We start from the raw sequence: 17,208 nt of genomic DNA, 5'->3' as shown, positions 1-17,208 counted from the left end.
CATGGTACTTCTCAGCCTCCATAATTACATAAGCCAATGCCCTGTAATAAATTGCTTTATAAATAAATAAATACTAGATATAAACTATAAATCGACCAGGTGCAGTGGCTCATGCCTGTAATCCCAGCACTTTGGGAGGCCGAGGTGGGCAGATCATGAGGTCAGGAGATTGAGACCATCCTGGCCAACACAGTGAAATCCCATCTCTACTAAAAATACAAAAATTAGCTGGGTGTGGTGGCATGTCTGTAGTCCCAGATACTTGGGAGGCTGAGGCAGGAGAATCGCTTGAACCCAGGAGGCGGAGGTTGCAGTGAGCTGAGATTGTACCACTGCACTCCAGCCTGGGTGACAGAGTGAGACTCCATCTCAAAATAAATAAATAAATAAATAAATAAATAAATAAATCCTAGATATGACTATATATACATATTCTATTGGTTCTGTTTTTCTGAAGAACCCTAATACACATGAATATTATAAAGTATTCTCACATTTACAGAATAAACCTCTAAAGTAATTGACCTTGATCTAGGCCATTTTAAAGTGGTATATTTTGGTAAAATTTTCCTATTTCTTTGAGTTAATGTATAATTCTATTACTTCTTGGGAAGTTTTGATTATTTTGAGTTCCATAAAGAATCATTCTTTTTTTGTTTTCAAATATTTTAGCATCAAGTTATATAGAGTAATCCATTTAAAATACTTAAACCCTTTACTTTTGGAAAAAAAATATGAATAGGTTTGCTAATATGAATTGGAAACCTAAAGTTGCATACAGTAATCCATTTAAAAATATTTAAACCCTTTACTACATATTAATATTTGGAAAAAATATGAATAGGTTTCTTAATACGAATTGGTTAAGGACTAGAAAAAGTTACTAAATATCATCTAGGAATTCACTTTTCTGGGTCCATCCAAGTTTGCACCAATTTAGAAACTGACAAGGAATAAAACAGAGATCAAAATTACCTTTATTACTGATAATGTTTAGATTGGCTGATACAGTTTAGATGTGCAGCAACAATGAGCTTGATAACCACAGGCCTAACAATGTGGAGTCCTCCCCCTATAAAATGTATAGCATGGAGAAACCAATCAGAATTTGTACTCCTTTCTGCCAGCAGGCTACCAGAAGAGGGAAAGCAGGGGAATAACCATACATCCCCACGTATGGTTATTTACCAATCAAGTAAGTCACACCTCCACTCCTAAGTAGGAATGAGTGAGAGAATAGAAAGAGATGGAGATAAAGATATCCACTCATGTTCTTCCACATAAAAGAAAACATTAGGAGTAAGGAATAAATGCTCTCACCAATAAGATGTATGTGTGTTCTTTGATTAAAAGCAATGGTTAATTTTTTTGCTAGGGGTTTGTTCTGTTAATCTTTTGTAAAAACTAGCTTATAGTTCTGCTGCATAATAAAGGCAATTAAGAATAAAACCGGCCATGGCCAGGTGCAGTGGCTCATGCCTGTAATCCCAGCACTTTGGAAGGTTGAGATGGGAGGATCACCTGAGGTCAGGAGTTCGAGACCAGCCTTAAACATGGTGAAACTCCATCTCTACTAGAAATACAAAAATTAGCTGGCCATGGTGGCAGGCACCTGTAATCCCAGTTATTCGGGAGGCTGAGGCAGGAGAATTGCTTGAACCCGGGAGGTGGAGGTTGCAGTGAGCCAAGATTGCGCCATTGCACTCCAGCCTGGGTGAGAAGAGCGAAACCGTGTCTCAAAAAAAAAAAAAAAAGAAAAGAATATAACTGGCTGGGCACAGTGGCTCATGCCTGTAATCCTAGCACTTTGGGAGGCCGAGATGGGTGGATCACCTGAGTTCAGGAGTTCACGACCATCCTAGCCAACATGGTGAAACCCCATCTCTACAAAAATACAAAAATTCGCCGGGCATGATGGTAGGTGCCTGTAATCCCAGCTGCTTGGGAGGCTGAGGGGGAGAATCACTTGAACCCAGGAGGCAGAGGTTGCAGTGAGCCAAGATTGTGCTATTGCACTCTAGCCTGGGTGACAGGGTGAGACTCTGCCTCAAAAAAAAAAAAAAAAAAAAAAGGAAGAAAATAACTTTGCCTGTAATTACTTCTTTGGCTACACCTTACAGATTTTGGCTATGCAATGTGCTCAGGGTTGTTAATCTGTACACATTGAGAGGTGGTAAGTATAGTAGTTAAGTGCACAAGCTCTAGAACCAAAACAGTTAGCAAACTTCTCTTTGCCTGTTTCCTCATCTATAAAATGGGGAAGCATAATAGTATCTACCTCATAGGGTTGCTGTAAAAATTAAACCAGTTAATATATGTGAAGGACATAGTGTCTGACACATTTAAAATGTTAATAGTTATGGCTGACATTCTTTGTGACATAGTAAATAATCAGTTTATATAAACATTTAAAGAGTATAAAGTTCTATGATATAGTATGCATAAAAATCAAGATGAATAATTATGTTATTCAAATCTATATATTACTTAGCATGTCAAATTCTGAAAGCTATAGATCACAGTGTCCAACTACTGTTGTGGTTTGGCCAAATTATTTTTATTTTTGCTTTATATATTTCAATATTCACTTGTTGATTGACAGACTCAAAGAATGTACATGAGAACATTATAGTTTATCAAGCAGAATGAAAGAAATTACCTTTATCTTCCATTATGATTTTATCACATTGAACATCTTTATTCTTTGGTGCTCCATTGAAGGTCTGCATCATCCTTTCAACATATAGGTTGTTGCCTAATCTATTTCTACAAAGGACTTCATAATTCTTGTTTCTCTGACTGTAAAAAATAAAGTGTATCCAACTCATTAATAAGAATCATCACCACACATATTATCTCTTTATATTATTCTTTTCCTTAAAATTACGTTCATTAATGTGGCTTGCACCAAAAAGTGAACTGAGAGTTCAAAAAAAGCCTTAGGAAAAGACTGCACTAAATGACCTCCAGAGGACTCTTTTATACTGTGTCTATTTCCCAACATCCCTACTACTTTCGGTACCTTATCAATAACATGCTAGTACTAACTCCATGTAGGTTTTAGTTCTGAATATTTTTAAATTTTCCATTACTTCTTTGATGACCCATGAGGAATTTAGAAATCTGGTTTTGAACTTCCAAATGTGTATGTAAATGTGTCTGTTTTAGTTGAGATTTATGTTATTAATTTTTAACTTTATTGCATTGTGGCCAGAAATTTTCATTTGTATAATTCTATTCTGAAATTTTTGAGACTTTGCTTCATAGCCTTATGAATAATTTTTTATAAATGCTGCATGTGTGCTGAAAGAGAACGTGTTCTCTAATTGTTGAGCGCAGAAGTCTGTATCTGACCATTAAGTTTTTATTCAAATTTTCTATATCCATACTAATGTGTTCTCTGGTTGACCTACCAACAATTAAGAGAGGTGTGTTTAAATCTCCTACATTAACAGGATATGTATCAAGTTTCCAATTTTTGCTTCACATATTTTCAGGTTATTTTATTGATTGATTGACTGATTGATTGAGACGGAATCTTGCTCTGTCACCCAGGCTGGAGTGCAGTGGCACGACCTCAGCTCACTGCAACCGCCGCCTCTCAGGTTCAAGTGATTCTCCTGCCTTGGCCTCCTGAGAAGCTGGTACTACTGGCATAAGCCACCACGCCCAGCTAATTTTTGTATTTTTAGTAGACACGAGGTTTTACCATGTTGACCAGGCTGCTCATGAACTCCTGACCTCAGGTGATCCACCCGCCTCATCCTCCCAAAGTGCTGGGATTACAGGCATGAGCCACCGTGCCTGGCCCATGTTATTTTATTAGGAATATTCAAGTTCAGGATTACTATACCTTCCTATCATTATGAAGTACACTTTATCCCTAATAATGCTGTCAGTTTAATTGTTCCTCTGTAGGTGACATGATTTTTAAAAATATTTTTTCTATTTTTATTTTTTAATGAAATTACTTTTATATTCCAATGCTCTTATCTATTTATTATTTATACATAATAATAATGAGAGATGTGGTCTCGCTGTGTTGCCCAGGGTGATCTCCACTCACTGCAACCTTCCCCTCCTGGAGAAGCAACTCTTGTGCCTCAGCCTCCCGAGTAGCTGGGATTACAGGTGCATGCCACCATGCCCAGCTAATTTTTGTATTTTTAATAAAGACAAGTTTCACCATGTTGGCCAGGCTGGTCTCAAACTCCTGACCTCAAGTGATCTGCCCGCCTCAGCCTCGCAAAGTGCTGGGATTATAGGCACGAGCTACCGCACCCGGCCTGACAGTTTCTTAATGTTAATCATGTTTTAACTCCGTCTCTTATTTGTTTAAACATTTCACACATACTTTATATTCTATATCTGATAATACAATTATCTATAGTCTTCAGGATCTATACCAAATTCAACCTAAGGGAATTCTTCTCCTTCTCCTCCTCCCTCTCCTTCTCCTTCTCCCTCCTCTCCCTCCTCTTCTTCTTCTTCTTCATCTTCTTCTTCCTTTTTTTTTCTTTTTTAGACTTGGTCACATGGTCTCTCTCGGTTGACCAGGCCAGAATGCAATGGCGTGAACATGGCTCACTGCAGCCACACTTCCCGTGATCAATCAAGTGATTCTCCTACCTCAGCCTCCCGAGCAGCTGGGACTACAGGTATGTACCACCATGCCCGGCTACTCCAAAAAGAAAAAAAAAAATTGTAGAGATGGGGCTCTCGCCATGTTGCAGGCTGGTCTCAAACTCCTGGGCTCAAGCCATCCTCCTGCCTTGGCCTCCCAGAGTGCTGGGATTACAGGCATAAGCCACCACACCCGGCTGATCTGAGGGAATCTTAAGAGCGAAAATGGTGGTATGCTTTCCTCCAGAGATTTGTGTTTGCTTCTGACAGTAGGGAGTTGACTCTACTGGCCTAGGATCAGTTGAGATAACTGAGCTCCTTTTGAGAGTCTTGGCTTAACACAAGAATCTCTCTTTCAGCTCTTTCAGTGTAAGGGTTGGGAGAACCCAAGACTCATCACTGGTCTCCAGATCCATATGTTAATATTAACATTTCTTCCCAGCATTTCTCCCTTTCTGATTTCAAAGCAATTATCTATCCCTTTCTTTTTTCCCTCTTTCTCTCTTTTTTTTTTTTTGGTCCTGGGAACTTTCCCTTCCTTCTTATGAGCTTTTAAAGGTACGCTATTCATGATCTAATATGTACTATGTTTTATAGTCCAAACCATATTATAATATTTTATATTTTGAGAAGGAATAATACCCTAAAATTATTTTAGTGATGGAGTTTTTAGTACTATAAATCCTATTCAAATAATACTTTAGGTAAAATAATCAGAATAACTATTAATAATCTACTTATAGTAGCTATATTAATTTTAGACGGAGGAGAGCAGAACAAGAAAAATTATCAGGGACAAAGACGGATAGTACAAAATGTTAAAGGGGTCAGTTCTTCATGAAAACATAGCAATCCTTAAATGTGTATCTGCCTAACAACAGACTATCAAAATACTTGAGACCAAAACTAACTCTATTTATATTCATTAATAAAGAGAAATGGAAAACTTCTCTAATATAGTAAATTCATTTATTTACCCATATTTTGCCTTCCTAAGTTTTAAAAATTAGGTTGGTGCAAAAGTAATTGCGGTTTTGGCTATTACTATAAAAATGTCAGTTGTTTCTTTTTAAATTGAAAATGATTTATAGATGTATAAAAGTAAAAATAATTAAAACCTATATAGAGACTTGGAAGCTTATTTTGTTATTTGGCTTAGAAGTTCGCCTAATTATTTAAAAATATAGTAAAGCTATGGGCTCTTCCTCTAGAAAAATTTACACACAACATAAACATGAACATAAAAGTTCACATGGCACTTATATAACTTTGTATATAATTTTGTAGGGAATATACAGTCTCCCCCCAAACCCCATAGTGTATATCCCAGAATCCCCAAGGACCCTTCACAGAAACAAGGATAAGAACCCTTGGCTTAGCGTTTGAATTACAGAAACAATGTAGACAACTGAACCATACATACGTTACTTTCTCAGCTTCTTCAGATTCTACAGAGACCATGACTGTGGGCAAGTCAAAAAATCTCAGTGTTTCTGTCTCTGTGAGTATTATCTGTATATTCTTCTCCAGGTCTTCTTTTGTTACAATTTTTTCAGGTGCTGCCCTTGTAACTTGCAAATCTAAAATACATGACTTAATTAAAATCATTTACTAATTGCTATTTTTAATTTGCATTTTTCCTTCTAGTCACCAAAATACCATAATGGGTAATATATTGCAGGTGGTTTATATAGTCAAGGAACAGGCCAGGTTGTAAGATGTAGTATATTCAACCTTTCTGAAGCCAAATTGGATCTTGTAGGCCATAAACAGCCTTCCTTGCTGACATAACAAGCCTACCCCAGTTTAATACCTATAGTCATAACTCTAAGGGTATTCCATTATAACTATCCCACAATATTAATTGGGAACTGGGGTTAGTGACTGTTGGCACTACTCAAGAATATGGAGGCAAGTACATTTAGTAAGCAACACTTCTTTGAGCCGTGAAGTTAACTTCTAATTCGTTGCTTTAGCAAACTTTTATCCTTCATTTGCCCTCCTTATTAGCTGTCTTTTAATTTAGATGTCATTCCACCTCTAATCATCTTCACCAGGGGTAAAGACTCTACTACATTAGTCCTGGTTGACTATAGAAAGAAAATTGGAACCAATGTCTAGGCAAATAATTGAGTGAAAATAATTGGCCATAAACCTTTAGGACAGTCAGAACTTGATCCAAGGTCCTTGGAAAATTCCATTGAGAATTGAGTTTCACAGCTAGGAGAGTTCGGAATTGGTTATGTGGGTAACAGCCATGAGAAAGTATATAAGTGAGAGTTCAATGTTTTCTATCAACAACAGGGTATACAGCAGACATTCATGAGCCTTTGGGATAGGTAAAGCTTGGACAGCTTTAGGAAAACTTAAAAACATCTCAGTCTCCTCTTAAAAAGGTTCAGAGCTGAGAAAAACACCTTCCTTATAATCTAAAAAAAATACAAGTTATTAATTCCAAAAACCAATCGTCAACATTTTTAATGGCCAAATAAATTATGGTATACCCATCTATGACTATTAAATAGTAAGTAATGTAGTAATAAAAAATTTTGAAAATATGTTCTAAAATGTTAAATGACAGAGCAGCCCAGAACATGATCTGCACTATGGTAATAAGAATGTAAAATATTATGCAGATAAGCAAGGTCAGGAAACAGAAAATTTTAAGTTGCAAATCTTCTTTAGTTTTGGGTGATTCTTCTTTTTTAAAAATATTCTTTAATTTTTTTCTATTTGTGTAATACATTTTAAAAATAAGTAAAAGATTTTATTTATATAAGTAAATTTGACTAAGACAGACAAAATGAGTAAATAAGTAAATGAGTTATCCACAAGAACAAAATTGGAGGTATATGTAGTCCAAACCTTTTGTCAATGAAGAAAATAAAAAACAGAAGTTAAGTGAAAAGTCCACACAGGAATACTAACAATTTTAAGACTAGCGATTTAGGCTCTTGATTCTCTGAGGTTTCTTACTGTTAGACCACCAGATCTTCCTTTGCAATTTAGTTATATATACTTCAAAGTAGCAATGTGGCACAGACATGCTAATTATAAAAATAAATGATCTTATATTAGATATATTACATATATAGAACCTAATATAGTAACATCTCAGTTATTATGGTTGGGAAAAGTAATAGTCTAGTCAACCTTCTTGATGGCAGAGGAACTACCATTCATAGACAAAGCCCTAGGATGGCAAATAGGATTTTTGCCTGGAGTTCTGTGTCACCCATTTCCTAAATGTTGCTTGAATTTAATATATATTCAGAAATACACCCAAACCAAACTGTTTACCCATAGAATCTGTCTATTTCATGAGTCAAATCCCCTAACTTTAGACTAGCTGTACCACAGATTTTGAGTACACCTCTCTCTCCACCTAGAAAAGAATCACAATTCTATCATCTGTTTTGCCTGCTCCTCTTCACTGCCGGTGATGGAGGGAACATCTACACTCCTGACGGTTCTTCCCAGAGGAGGGAGCTCTAGCCTAGTATGACACTCATGGCTCCTCTCCACACCTTTACTCACGAAGCCCCTTGAGAGGGTTAGGAGAGTCCTGAAGTGGTCTCGAACCTTTCATGAATGGGTGGGTAAGTCTGTCAAATTTGAGGGTTTAACAGGGGACTTTTATCCTTAATGTGATATTTTGGCTCCAATTCATCATATTTACCCTTATCATATTTTTCAATTAATTCAGAACAGGGTGGGGAAAAGGGATGCAATTGTTTGGCTATTCTCAGAGACCCCAGTAGAGAACAACCTATGAAGCCTTCCTTGGCCTCTACTTTAGCTTCAATGGGCCCAATACAATTACAGTATAATTGAGTCACAAAAGAAGTTTATTCTTCCTCCCTTCTCCTCACTTGTCAAAGATATCTATTAGTGAGTTATTTATTAATTGAGAGCATCCAGAGACAACCCGTGCATGTGTTTGGCCCCTACCTTGCAATTAAAACCATAAACTTTTCTAAGCACAAAACTCCTTTTGGTTATATGGTAAAGCAATGGTTCTCAAACTTTACCGTGCATCAGAAGCACCCAAGGGCTTAGCAATAATTGCGTGGACTTACCTCTAGACTTTTTCTTAACCTTTGGTAAACTTTGTATTTTAGAATAGTTTTAGGTATACAGAAGAGTTGTAAGAATAATTAGAGTTTCTGTATACCCTATATCCAGTTTTCCCTATTGTTAACATTACTTTGGTACATTTAGTACAACTACAATATTGCTATTTTATTATCATATAAAGTCCAATTTCCTTAAATTTAACTAATGTCACTTTTCTCTTCCAGGATCTCATCCAAGGCACCACATTACATTTAGTCATCATGTCTCCTTGGGGTTCTCTACACTGTGACAGTTTCTCAGAATTTCCTTGTTTTTGATGACTTTGCAAGTTTTGAAAAGTAGTAGTCATGTATTTTGTAGAATGTCCTTCAATTTGTGATTTTCTGATGTAAAACAAGTGTTATGGGTTTCTGGGAGGAAGACTACAGAGGTAAAGTATCATTCTCATCATATCATATCAAAGACACATGCTAACAACATAACTTATCGTTGATGGTGCTAATCTTGACCACCTGTCAATATCCTCTGCTTTAAAGTTATTTTCCCCCCTCTCTCCTTTACATATTTTACTGTTTAGAAGAAAGTCAACATGCAAAGCCCATACTTGTAGAATGGGAAGTTAAGATCCACCTTCTTGAGGGAAGAATATCTATATAATTATTTGGAATTCTTGTGTAAAAAGATTTGTCTATTCTCTCCTCTTCATTTATTCAATATTGGTTTGTGTTACTATGAACTCATGGGTATTTATTTTATAATTTGGGTTATAATCCAATTCTATACTATTTATTTTGTTGTTGAAATTGTTTTACCTTTTGCCGCTGTGAGCTCTTTCTGTTGGCTGCGGGTTCCTCTCAAATACCCCTTTTTGTTGTTTGTTTATTGTAGAGTTTTGTTCTATTTTGTTTTGTTTGAACACTTCTTTACTTTCTGGCTCATCTTGTATCCCTGCCCCAACTCTAGAATCAGGCATTTCTTCAAAGAGCTCTAGTTACTTTTATTAGAGAATGGAATTAGAAATGAAAATCTGAGCACTGGGAGTGCTTGCTGCTTCTGGGCTGTCATTGCTTCTAGGCCTTCTTAGTGGACAGAGCTAAGAAATATTTGTATGTACACTAACTTGTATATACAAATGTATCTATACATCTATGTTCATCTATATCTCTATTAAGCTAAATATGAGTTTACATTAATGTTTTTGACACTTGTTCAATACCACAGGAATAATTCTAGGTACCCTTCTTGCTTTCTGTAATCTCCCACTCCAACAATGGTGAGTTCCTACCATCTGCCCTCCAATTACTTACATGTTCAATCCCAGTATGCATGTACAATGATTCAGAATTATTAACCCATACCCCCATGGGAACTGACTATAAACTAGAGTGTTTATTTGCAGTTCCTTTTGTCTTTAATCTTACAGCCTCTACTCATTTTCAATATTATTTAGGTATATACCCTTTCCTCCCACTCTTTCTGGAGGGTTATATTATACATTTGTAAGGCAGTTTGATTCTTTCGTTACAGTCTGTATTCCATTGTAGGATCCTCCTATTTCTTGTGATTTTAAAAAAAACCTCCCAAATTTTAAGTCTCACTTTTTGTGCCGTAATATTCTATGGGTTTTAGTAAAGGCATGGTGCTATGTATCCACCATTACAGTATCTATACAGAATAGTTTTACCATCCTAAAAATATTCATTATGCTTCACCTATTCAACTCTCCCTTCTCTTCAAGGCCCTGCTAGCAACCATTGATCTGTTTTCTGTTTCTATAGTTTTGCCTTTCTCTAGACTGTCATATAAATAGAATCAGACAGGACATAGTCTTTTCAGACTGGTTTATTTGACTTAGCAATAAATATTTAAGATTCATCAATCTTGTTGCATGGATTCATAGTTCATTTTTTTATTGCTGAATAATATTGCATTATATGGACATACTATTGTTTGTTTATCTATTCACCACCTAAAAGACATCTTGGTTGCTTCTAGTCTTTTGCATTTATGATTAAGCTGCTAGAAACATTTGAGTGCAGATTTTTGTGTGAAGATAAATTTTTGGTTCATTTGGGTAAGTATCAAGGAACACAACTGCTTGATGATATGGTAAGAGTATATTTAGTTTTATGAGAAATTCCCAAACTATATTCCAAACTGGATGTACCATTGTGCATCCCCACCAGCAAGGAATGAGCGTTCCTATTTCTCCACACCTTTGCCAGCAATTGGTATTATCAGGTTTTTTTAGCCATTTAAATGCATATGTAGTACTATCTCATTTTTAATTTGTATTTTCCTGATAACATATGAAACTGAGCATCATTTCATATGCTTATATGCCACCTGTATATCTTTTTTGATGAAGTGTTTGTTTCTACGTTTTGTTCATTTTTCACTGGGTTGGTGATATGGTTTGGCGTGTCCCCACCCGAATCTCATCTTGAGTTGTAACTCCCACAATTCCCACGTGTCATGGGAGAAACCCAGTGGCAGGTGATTGAATTAAGGGGGTGAGTCTTTCCTGCACTGTTCTCATGATAGTGAATGAGTCTGACAAGATCTGATGGTTTTAAAAGTGGGAGTTTCCCTGCACAAGCTCTCTTTTTTGCATGCCACCATCCACATGAGATGTGACTTGCTCATCCTTGCCTTCTGGCATGATTGTGAGGCCTCCCCAGCCATGTGGAACTGTTAAGTCCATTAAACCTCTTTTTCTTCCCAGTCTCAGGTATGTCTTTATCAGCAGCATGAAAATTGACTAATACAGCAAATTGGTACCAGTAGAATGGGGTGCTGCTGTAGACACCCGAAAATGTGGAAGCAACTTTGGAAATGGATAACAGACAGAGGTCGGAACAGTTTGGAGGGCTCAGAAGAAGACAGGAAAATCTGGGAAAGTTTGGAACTCCCTAGAGACTTGTTGAATGGCTTTGACCAAAATGCTGAGAGCGATACGGACAATAAAGTCTAGGCTGAGGTAGTCTCAGGTGGAAATGAAGGACTCGTTTGGAACTGGAGCAAAGGTGACTCTTGTTTTAGCAAAAAGAGTGGTGGCATTTTGCCCCTGCCTTAGAGATTCGTGGAACTTGAACTTGAGAGAGACTTACGGTATCTGGCAGAAGAAATTTCTAAGCAACAAAGCATTCAAGATGTGACTTGGGTGCTGTTAAAGGCATTCAGTTTTATAAGGGAAGCAGAGCACGAAAGATCGGAAAATTTGCCGCCTGACAATGCAATAGAAAAGAAAATCCCATTTTCTGAAATGAAATTCAAGCTGGCTGCAGAAATGTGCATAAGTAATGAGGAGACAAATATTAATCACCAAGACAATGGGGAAAATGTCTAGAGCATGTCAGAGGTCTTCATGGCAGCCCCTCCATCACAAGCCTGGAGGCCTAAGAGGTAAATATGGTTTTGTGGGCTGGGCCCAGCATCCTGGTGTTGTGTGCAGTCTAGGGATTTGGTGCCCTGCATCCCAGCCACTCCAGCCATGACTAAAAGGGACAAAGGTACAGCTCAGGCTATGGCTTCAGAGGGTGGAAGCTCCAAGCCTTGGCAGCTTCCATGTGGTATTGAGCCTGTGGGTGCAGCGAAGTCAAGAATTGAGGTATGAGAACCTCCACCTAGATTTTAGAGGATGTATGGTAAGGCCTGGATGCCCAGCCAGAAGTTTGCTGCAGGGGCAGGGCCTTCAGGGAGAAGCTCTGCTAGGGCAGTGCAGAAGGGAAATGTGGGGTTGCAGCCCCCACACAGAGTCCCTACTGGGGCACTGCCTAGTGGAGCCTTGAGAAGAGAACCACCATCCTCCAGACCCCAGAATGGTAGATCCACTGACAGCCTGCACCATGTGCCAGGAAAAGCCATAGACACTCAATGCCAGCCCATGAAAGCAGCCAGGAGGGAGACTATATCCTGAAAAGCCACAGGGGTGGAGCTGTCCAAGACCACGGGAACCCACCTCTTGCATCAGTGTGACCTGGATGCAAGATATGGAATGAAAAGAGATCATTTTTGAGTTTTAAAATTTGACTGCCCTGCTAGATTTTGGACTTGCATGGGGCCTATAGCCCCTTTGTTTTGGCCAGTTTCTCCCATTTGGAACAGCTGTATTTACCCAATGCCTGTACCCCCATTGTATCTAGGAAGTAACTAACTTGCTTTTGATTTGACAGGCTCATAGGCAGAAGGGACTTGCCTTGTCTCAGACGAGATATTGGACTGTGGACTTTTGAGTTCATGCTGAAATAACTTAAGACTTGGGGGGATTGTTGGGAAGGCATGATTGGTTTTGAAATGTGAGGACATGAGATTTAGGAGAGACCAGGGGTGGAATGATATAGTTTGGCTGTGTCTCCACCCAAATCTCATCTTGAATTGTAACTCCCACAATTCCATGTCATGAGAGGAGCCCAGTGGGAGGTGATTGACTTATGGGAGCAGTTCTTTCCTGTGCTGTTCTTGTAATAGTGAATGAGTCTCAAGAGATCTGATGGTTTTAAAAATGGGAGTTTCCCTGCACAACCTCTCTCTTGTTTGTGTGCTGCCATCCACGTGAGATATGACTTGCTCATTCTTGCCTTCCACCATGATTGTGAGGCCTCCTGAGCCATGTGGAATGTAAGCCCATTAAACCTCTTTTTCTTCCCAGTCTTGGGTATGTCTTTATCAGCAGCGTGAAAACAGAGTAATACAGTTGAATTTTTTTTTACTGTGAAATTTATGAATTGTTTATGTTCTTTGGATAAAAGTCCTTTATGATCTATTTGATTTGCAGAAAATTTTCTCCCAGCCTGTGGTTTGTCTTATCATTCACTTAACATTTTCTTTCACAAAGCAAAAATTTTTAAAAAGTCCAATTCTACCAATTTCTACTTTTATGGATTGTGCTTTTGGTGTATCTAAAATTCCATTACCAAAGCCAAGATCATACAGATTTTTTCCTGATGTTTTTCAAAAAGTTTCATACTTTTGCATTTTAACTTTAGGCCCATGATCCATTTTGAGTTAATTTTTGAGTAAGATGTAAGGTCTGTGTCTATGCTCTCTCTCTCTCTCTTTTTTTGCATATGGATGTTCAATTTTTCCATCAACATTTATTGAAAAGAGAATTCTTTCTTCATTGAATTGCCTTTGTGTTTTCGTAAAAAATCAGTTGATTATATTAGTGTGGGTCTATTTCTGAGCTCTGTATTCCATTTTATTTATCAGTGTACTTGATTATGATAGCTCTATTCTTATGCTTGAAATCAGGTAATGTGAGTTCTTCAGTTTTTTTTTCCAGAGTTGGGCTGGCTGTTTTAAATCCTCTGTTCTTCAATATAAATTATAGAATCAATTAGCTGATATCTACAAAAAAGATTGCTGGGATTTTGATTAAAATTGGATTGAATCTATACATCAAATTACAAATAACTGATATATTTACAATACTGAGTGTTCCAATGCATGCATATGAAATTCATTTATTTATTTTTTTACTTTTCTTCCCTGTTTTGAGGCTTTCTGTGTATAGATTCTGTAAATATTCTGTTAGATTTATACTTCTTCTTTTCTGATGCTACTGTAAATGTTTTTTGTTGTTGTAGTTTAATTTCAAAGTCTAGTAGTTCATTGATGGCAAACAGAAAGGCAGTTTGCTTTTATATATTGGCCTTGTATCCTGCAATGTTGCAGGATACATGCCTACTGGTGCCAGGAAGTTTTCTTATTTTTATTTATTTATTTTTTTGTAGATTCTTAGGAATTTTCTATATAGACAATGATGTCATCTGTAAGTATAGACAGTTTTATTTCTTGCCTTCCAATCTATAAAAACTCTTTTTGAGATGGTGTTTCGCTCTTGTCACCAGACTGGAGTGCAATGGCGCTATCTGAGCTCACTGCAACCTCCACCTCCTGGGTTCAAGTGATTCTCCTGCATCAGCTTCCCGAGTAGCTGGGATTACAGGTGTGCACCACCATACCCAGCTAATTTTTGGTTTTTTAGTATATATGGGGTTTTGCCATGTTGGCCAGGCTGGTCTTGAACTCCTGACTTCAGGTGATCCGCCCATCTTGGCCTCCCAAAGTGCTGGGATTACAGGTGTGAGCCACCATACTCGGCCCAATCTGCATCAACTTTATTCCTTTTTAAAAAAGTAAACCTAGTTTCATTTTGCCTGTGACATAATTTTTAAAATATCTTTTTTAGGAAGATACTTTTAAATATGTTGTATTTTACAGGAATATACAATTTTTAAATTGTAAAGTGACAATTTATAATTGTGTACATTTATGGCGTACAAAGTGATGGTTTATGAATACAATGTAGAATAAGTAAATCAAGCTAGTTAACATATCCATCACCTCAAATACTCAACATGTTTGTAGTGAAAACATTTGGAATTTCTCTCTTCACAATTTTGTAATATAGAATATTCTATTAACTATATTTATCACATTATGCAATAGACTTTTTAAAAAAACATACTTCTCCTAAGATTTTTCACCCTTTGATCATCATCTCCCCACTCTCCCAAATCCCTAGCCTTTGTAACTACCATTCTACATTCCACCTCTATGAGATCAATTGTCTTAGATTCCACATATAAATGAGAACATGTAGTATTTGTCTTTCTGTGTCTGGTTTATTTTACTTAGCATAATGTTCTCTAATTCATTACATCCATGTTGTCACAAATGACAGAATTTCCTTCTTTTTAAGGCTGAAGAGTATTCCACTGTGTGTATATACCACATTTTCTTTATCCATTCATCTGCTGATGAACATAGGTTGATTCCATAACTTGGCTACTGTGAATAGTGCTGCAATGAACATGGGATGCAGTCAGAGAAACTGATTTCAAATCTTTTGGGTAAACACCCAGAAGTAGGATTGCTGGATCTTATGGTAATTCTATTTTTAGTTTGAGGAACCTACCTAGTTTTCCATAATGGCTATACTAATTTATATTTCCATCAACAGTGTATGAGAGTTCCCTTCTTTTTCTGTATCTGATGAGATGATCATACAGTTTTTGTCCTTCATTCTATTGTGATGTATCATATTTATTAATTTGCATATGTTGAACCATGCTTGCATCTCAGGGACAAATCCCACTTGATCATGGTGGATGAGTTTTTTCAGTGTGTTGTGGAATTCAGTTTGCTAATATTCTGTTGGGGATTTTTGCATCCATGTTCATCAAGGATATTGGCTCATGATTTTTTCTTGTAATGTGTTAGTCTAGTTTTGGTATCAGGGTGATGCTGGCCTTATAAAATTAGTTTGGAAATGTTCCCCCTTCAGACCCCACCTGCGGCCCTGCCCAACTGCAGATACCAAATAGCGTAATTGCTTAGCCAAGGAATACATCCTGTGACCAGATTAACCAGAAGCCATCAAAGTACCCTGTCAGGATCTCTGCCTGATAGCAGAGAACAGCCAGTTGTCTCAACGGACAGTGGAAACCTAAGTTATTAATTGTATATCTCTCTTCTTTTCTAACATATGGATTTGGTGTTATAAATTTCCCTCTAAAAATTGCTTTTTCTGCATCCTCAAATTGTGATAAGTTGTATTTTCATTTTCATTGAGTTCAAATTATTTGTTTTTAAATTTCTCTTGAGACTTCTTTGGCCCATGGATTATTTAGAATTTTGTGGTTTAATTTGCAAATGTTTGAAAAATTTCCAGCTATCTTTCTGTTACGATTTCTAGCTTGTTGCTATTGTCACCTGAGCACATACTTTGTATAATTTCTATTCTTTTGGATTTGTTGAAGTATGTTTTATGGATCAGAATGTGGTCTACAGAATGCCATCTATCCTTTCTTTATGTAGATCCAAGTTTCTGACCCATGTCATTTTTCTTTTGCCTGATGAAGTTCTTTCCACATTTCTTTCAGAGCTGGTCTGCTGGCAATAAATTACCTCAGAATTTTCTTTATCTGGGAAAATCTTCATTTCTCCTTCACCGTTGAAGGATAATTTTTCTGGATATAGAATTATAGAATGCCAGTTTTTAATTTCAACACTTTAAAGATTTTTGTTTCACTCTTTTCTTGTTTATTTGGTTTCTGATGAGAAGTCAAATGTAATTTATATCCTTGTTCTTCTAGTCAGGTGTGATGATTCATGCCTATAATAATCCCAGCACTTAGGAAGGCTTGAGGCAGGAGAATCACTTGAGCCCAGGAGTTCAAGACCAGCCTGGGCAACATAGCAAAAACCTGTCTGTACAAAAATAAAAGAGAAAAAAAGAAAACAATAAAAAATATATCCTTGTTCTTTGATAGGTAAGATGTTTTTTCCTTCTGGCTTCCTTCAAGATGTTCTCTTTGTCTTTTGTTGTCTGTAATTTGAATATAATATTCCTAGGTTTTTGTTTTTGTTTTTTTGCTTTGATATTTATCTTGCTTGGTATTCTTTTTGTATCTGTTGTTCAGTGTCTGACATTAATTTTGGAATGTTCTCAACAAGTATTACTACAAGCATTTCTTCTATCCCATTCTCTCTTCTTCTGGT

At 36.9% G+C, this 17,208-nt stretch overlaps 1 protein-coding gene across 1 annotated transcript in view; it reads right to left on the bottom strand.

Moving 5' to 3' along the window:
* DNAI4 (dynein axonemal intermediate chain 4) overlaps nt 1–17,208 on the bottom strand; it is a 108,699-nt gene that overhangs the window by 51,887 nt on the left and 39,604 nt on the right. Inside the window, 2 exon segments of the mRNA XM_032137515.2 lie at nt 2,660–2,799; nt 6,047–6,203. Coding sequence (XP_031993406.1) covers nt 2,660–2,799; nt 6,047–6,203 — 297 coding nt within the window.

Source organism: Hylobates moloch, unplaced genomic scaffold, assembly GCF_009828535.3.
Source record: "Hylobates moloch isolate HMO894 unplaced genomic scaffold, HMol_V3 SCAFFOLD_18, whole genome shotgun sequence".
Lineage (NCBI taxonomy): Eukaryota > Metazoa > Chordata > Mammalia > Primates > Hylobatidae > Hylobates > Hylobates moloch.
Note: the sequence above shows the minus strand (reverse complement) of the source record. Positions and strands in the feature narration are given on the sequence as shown.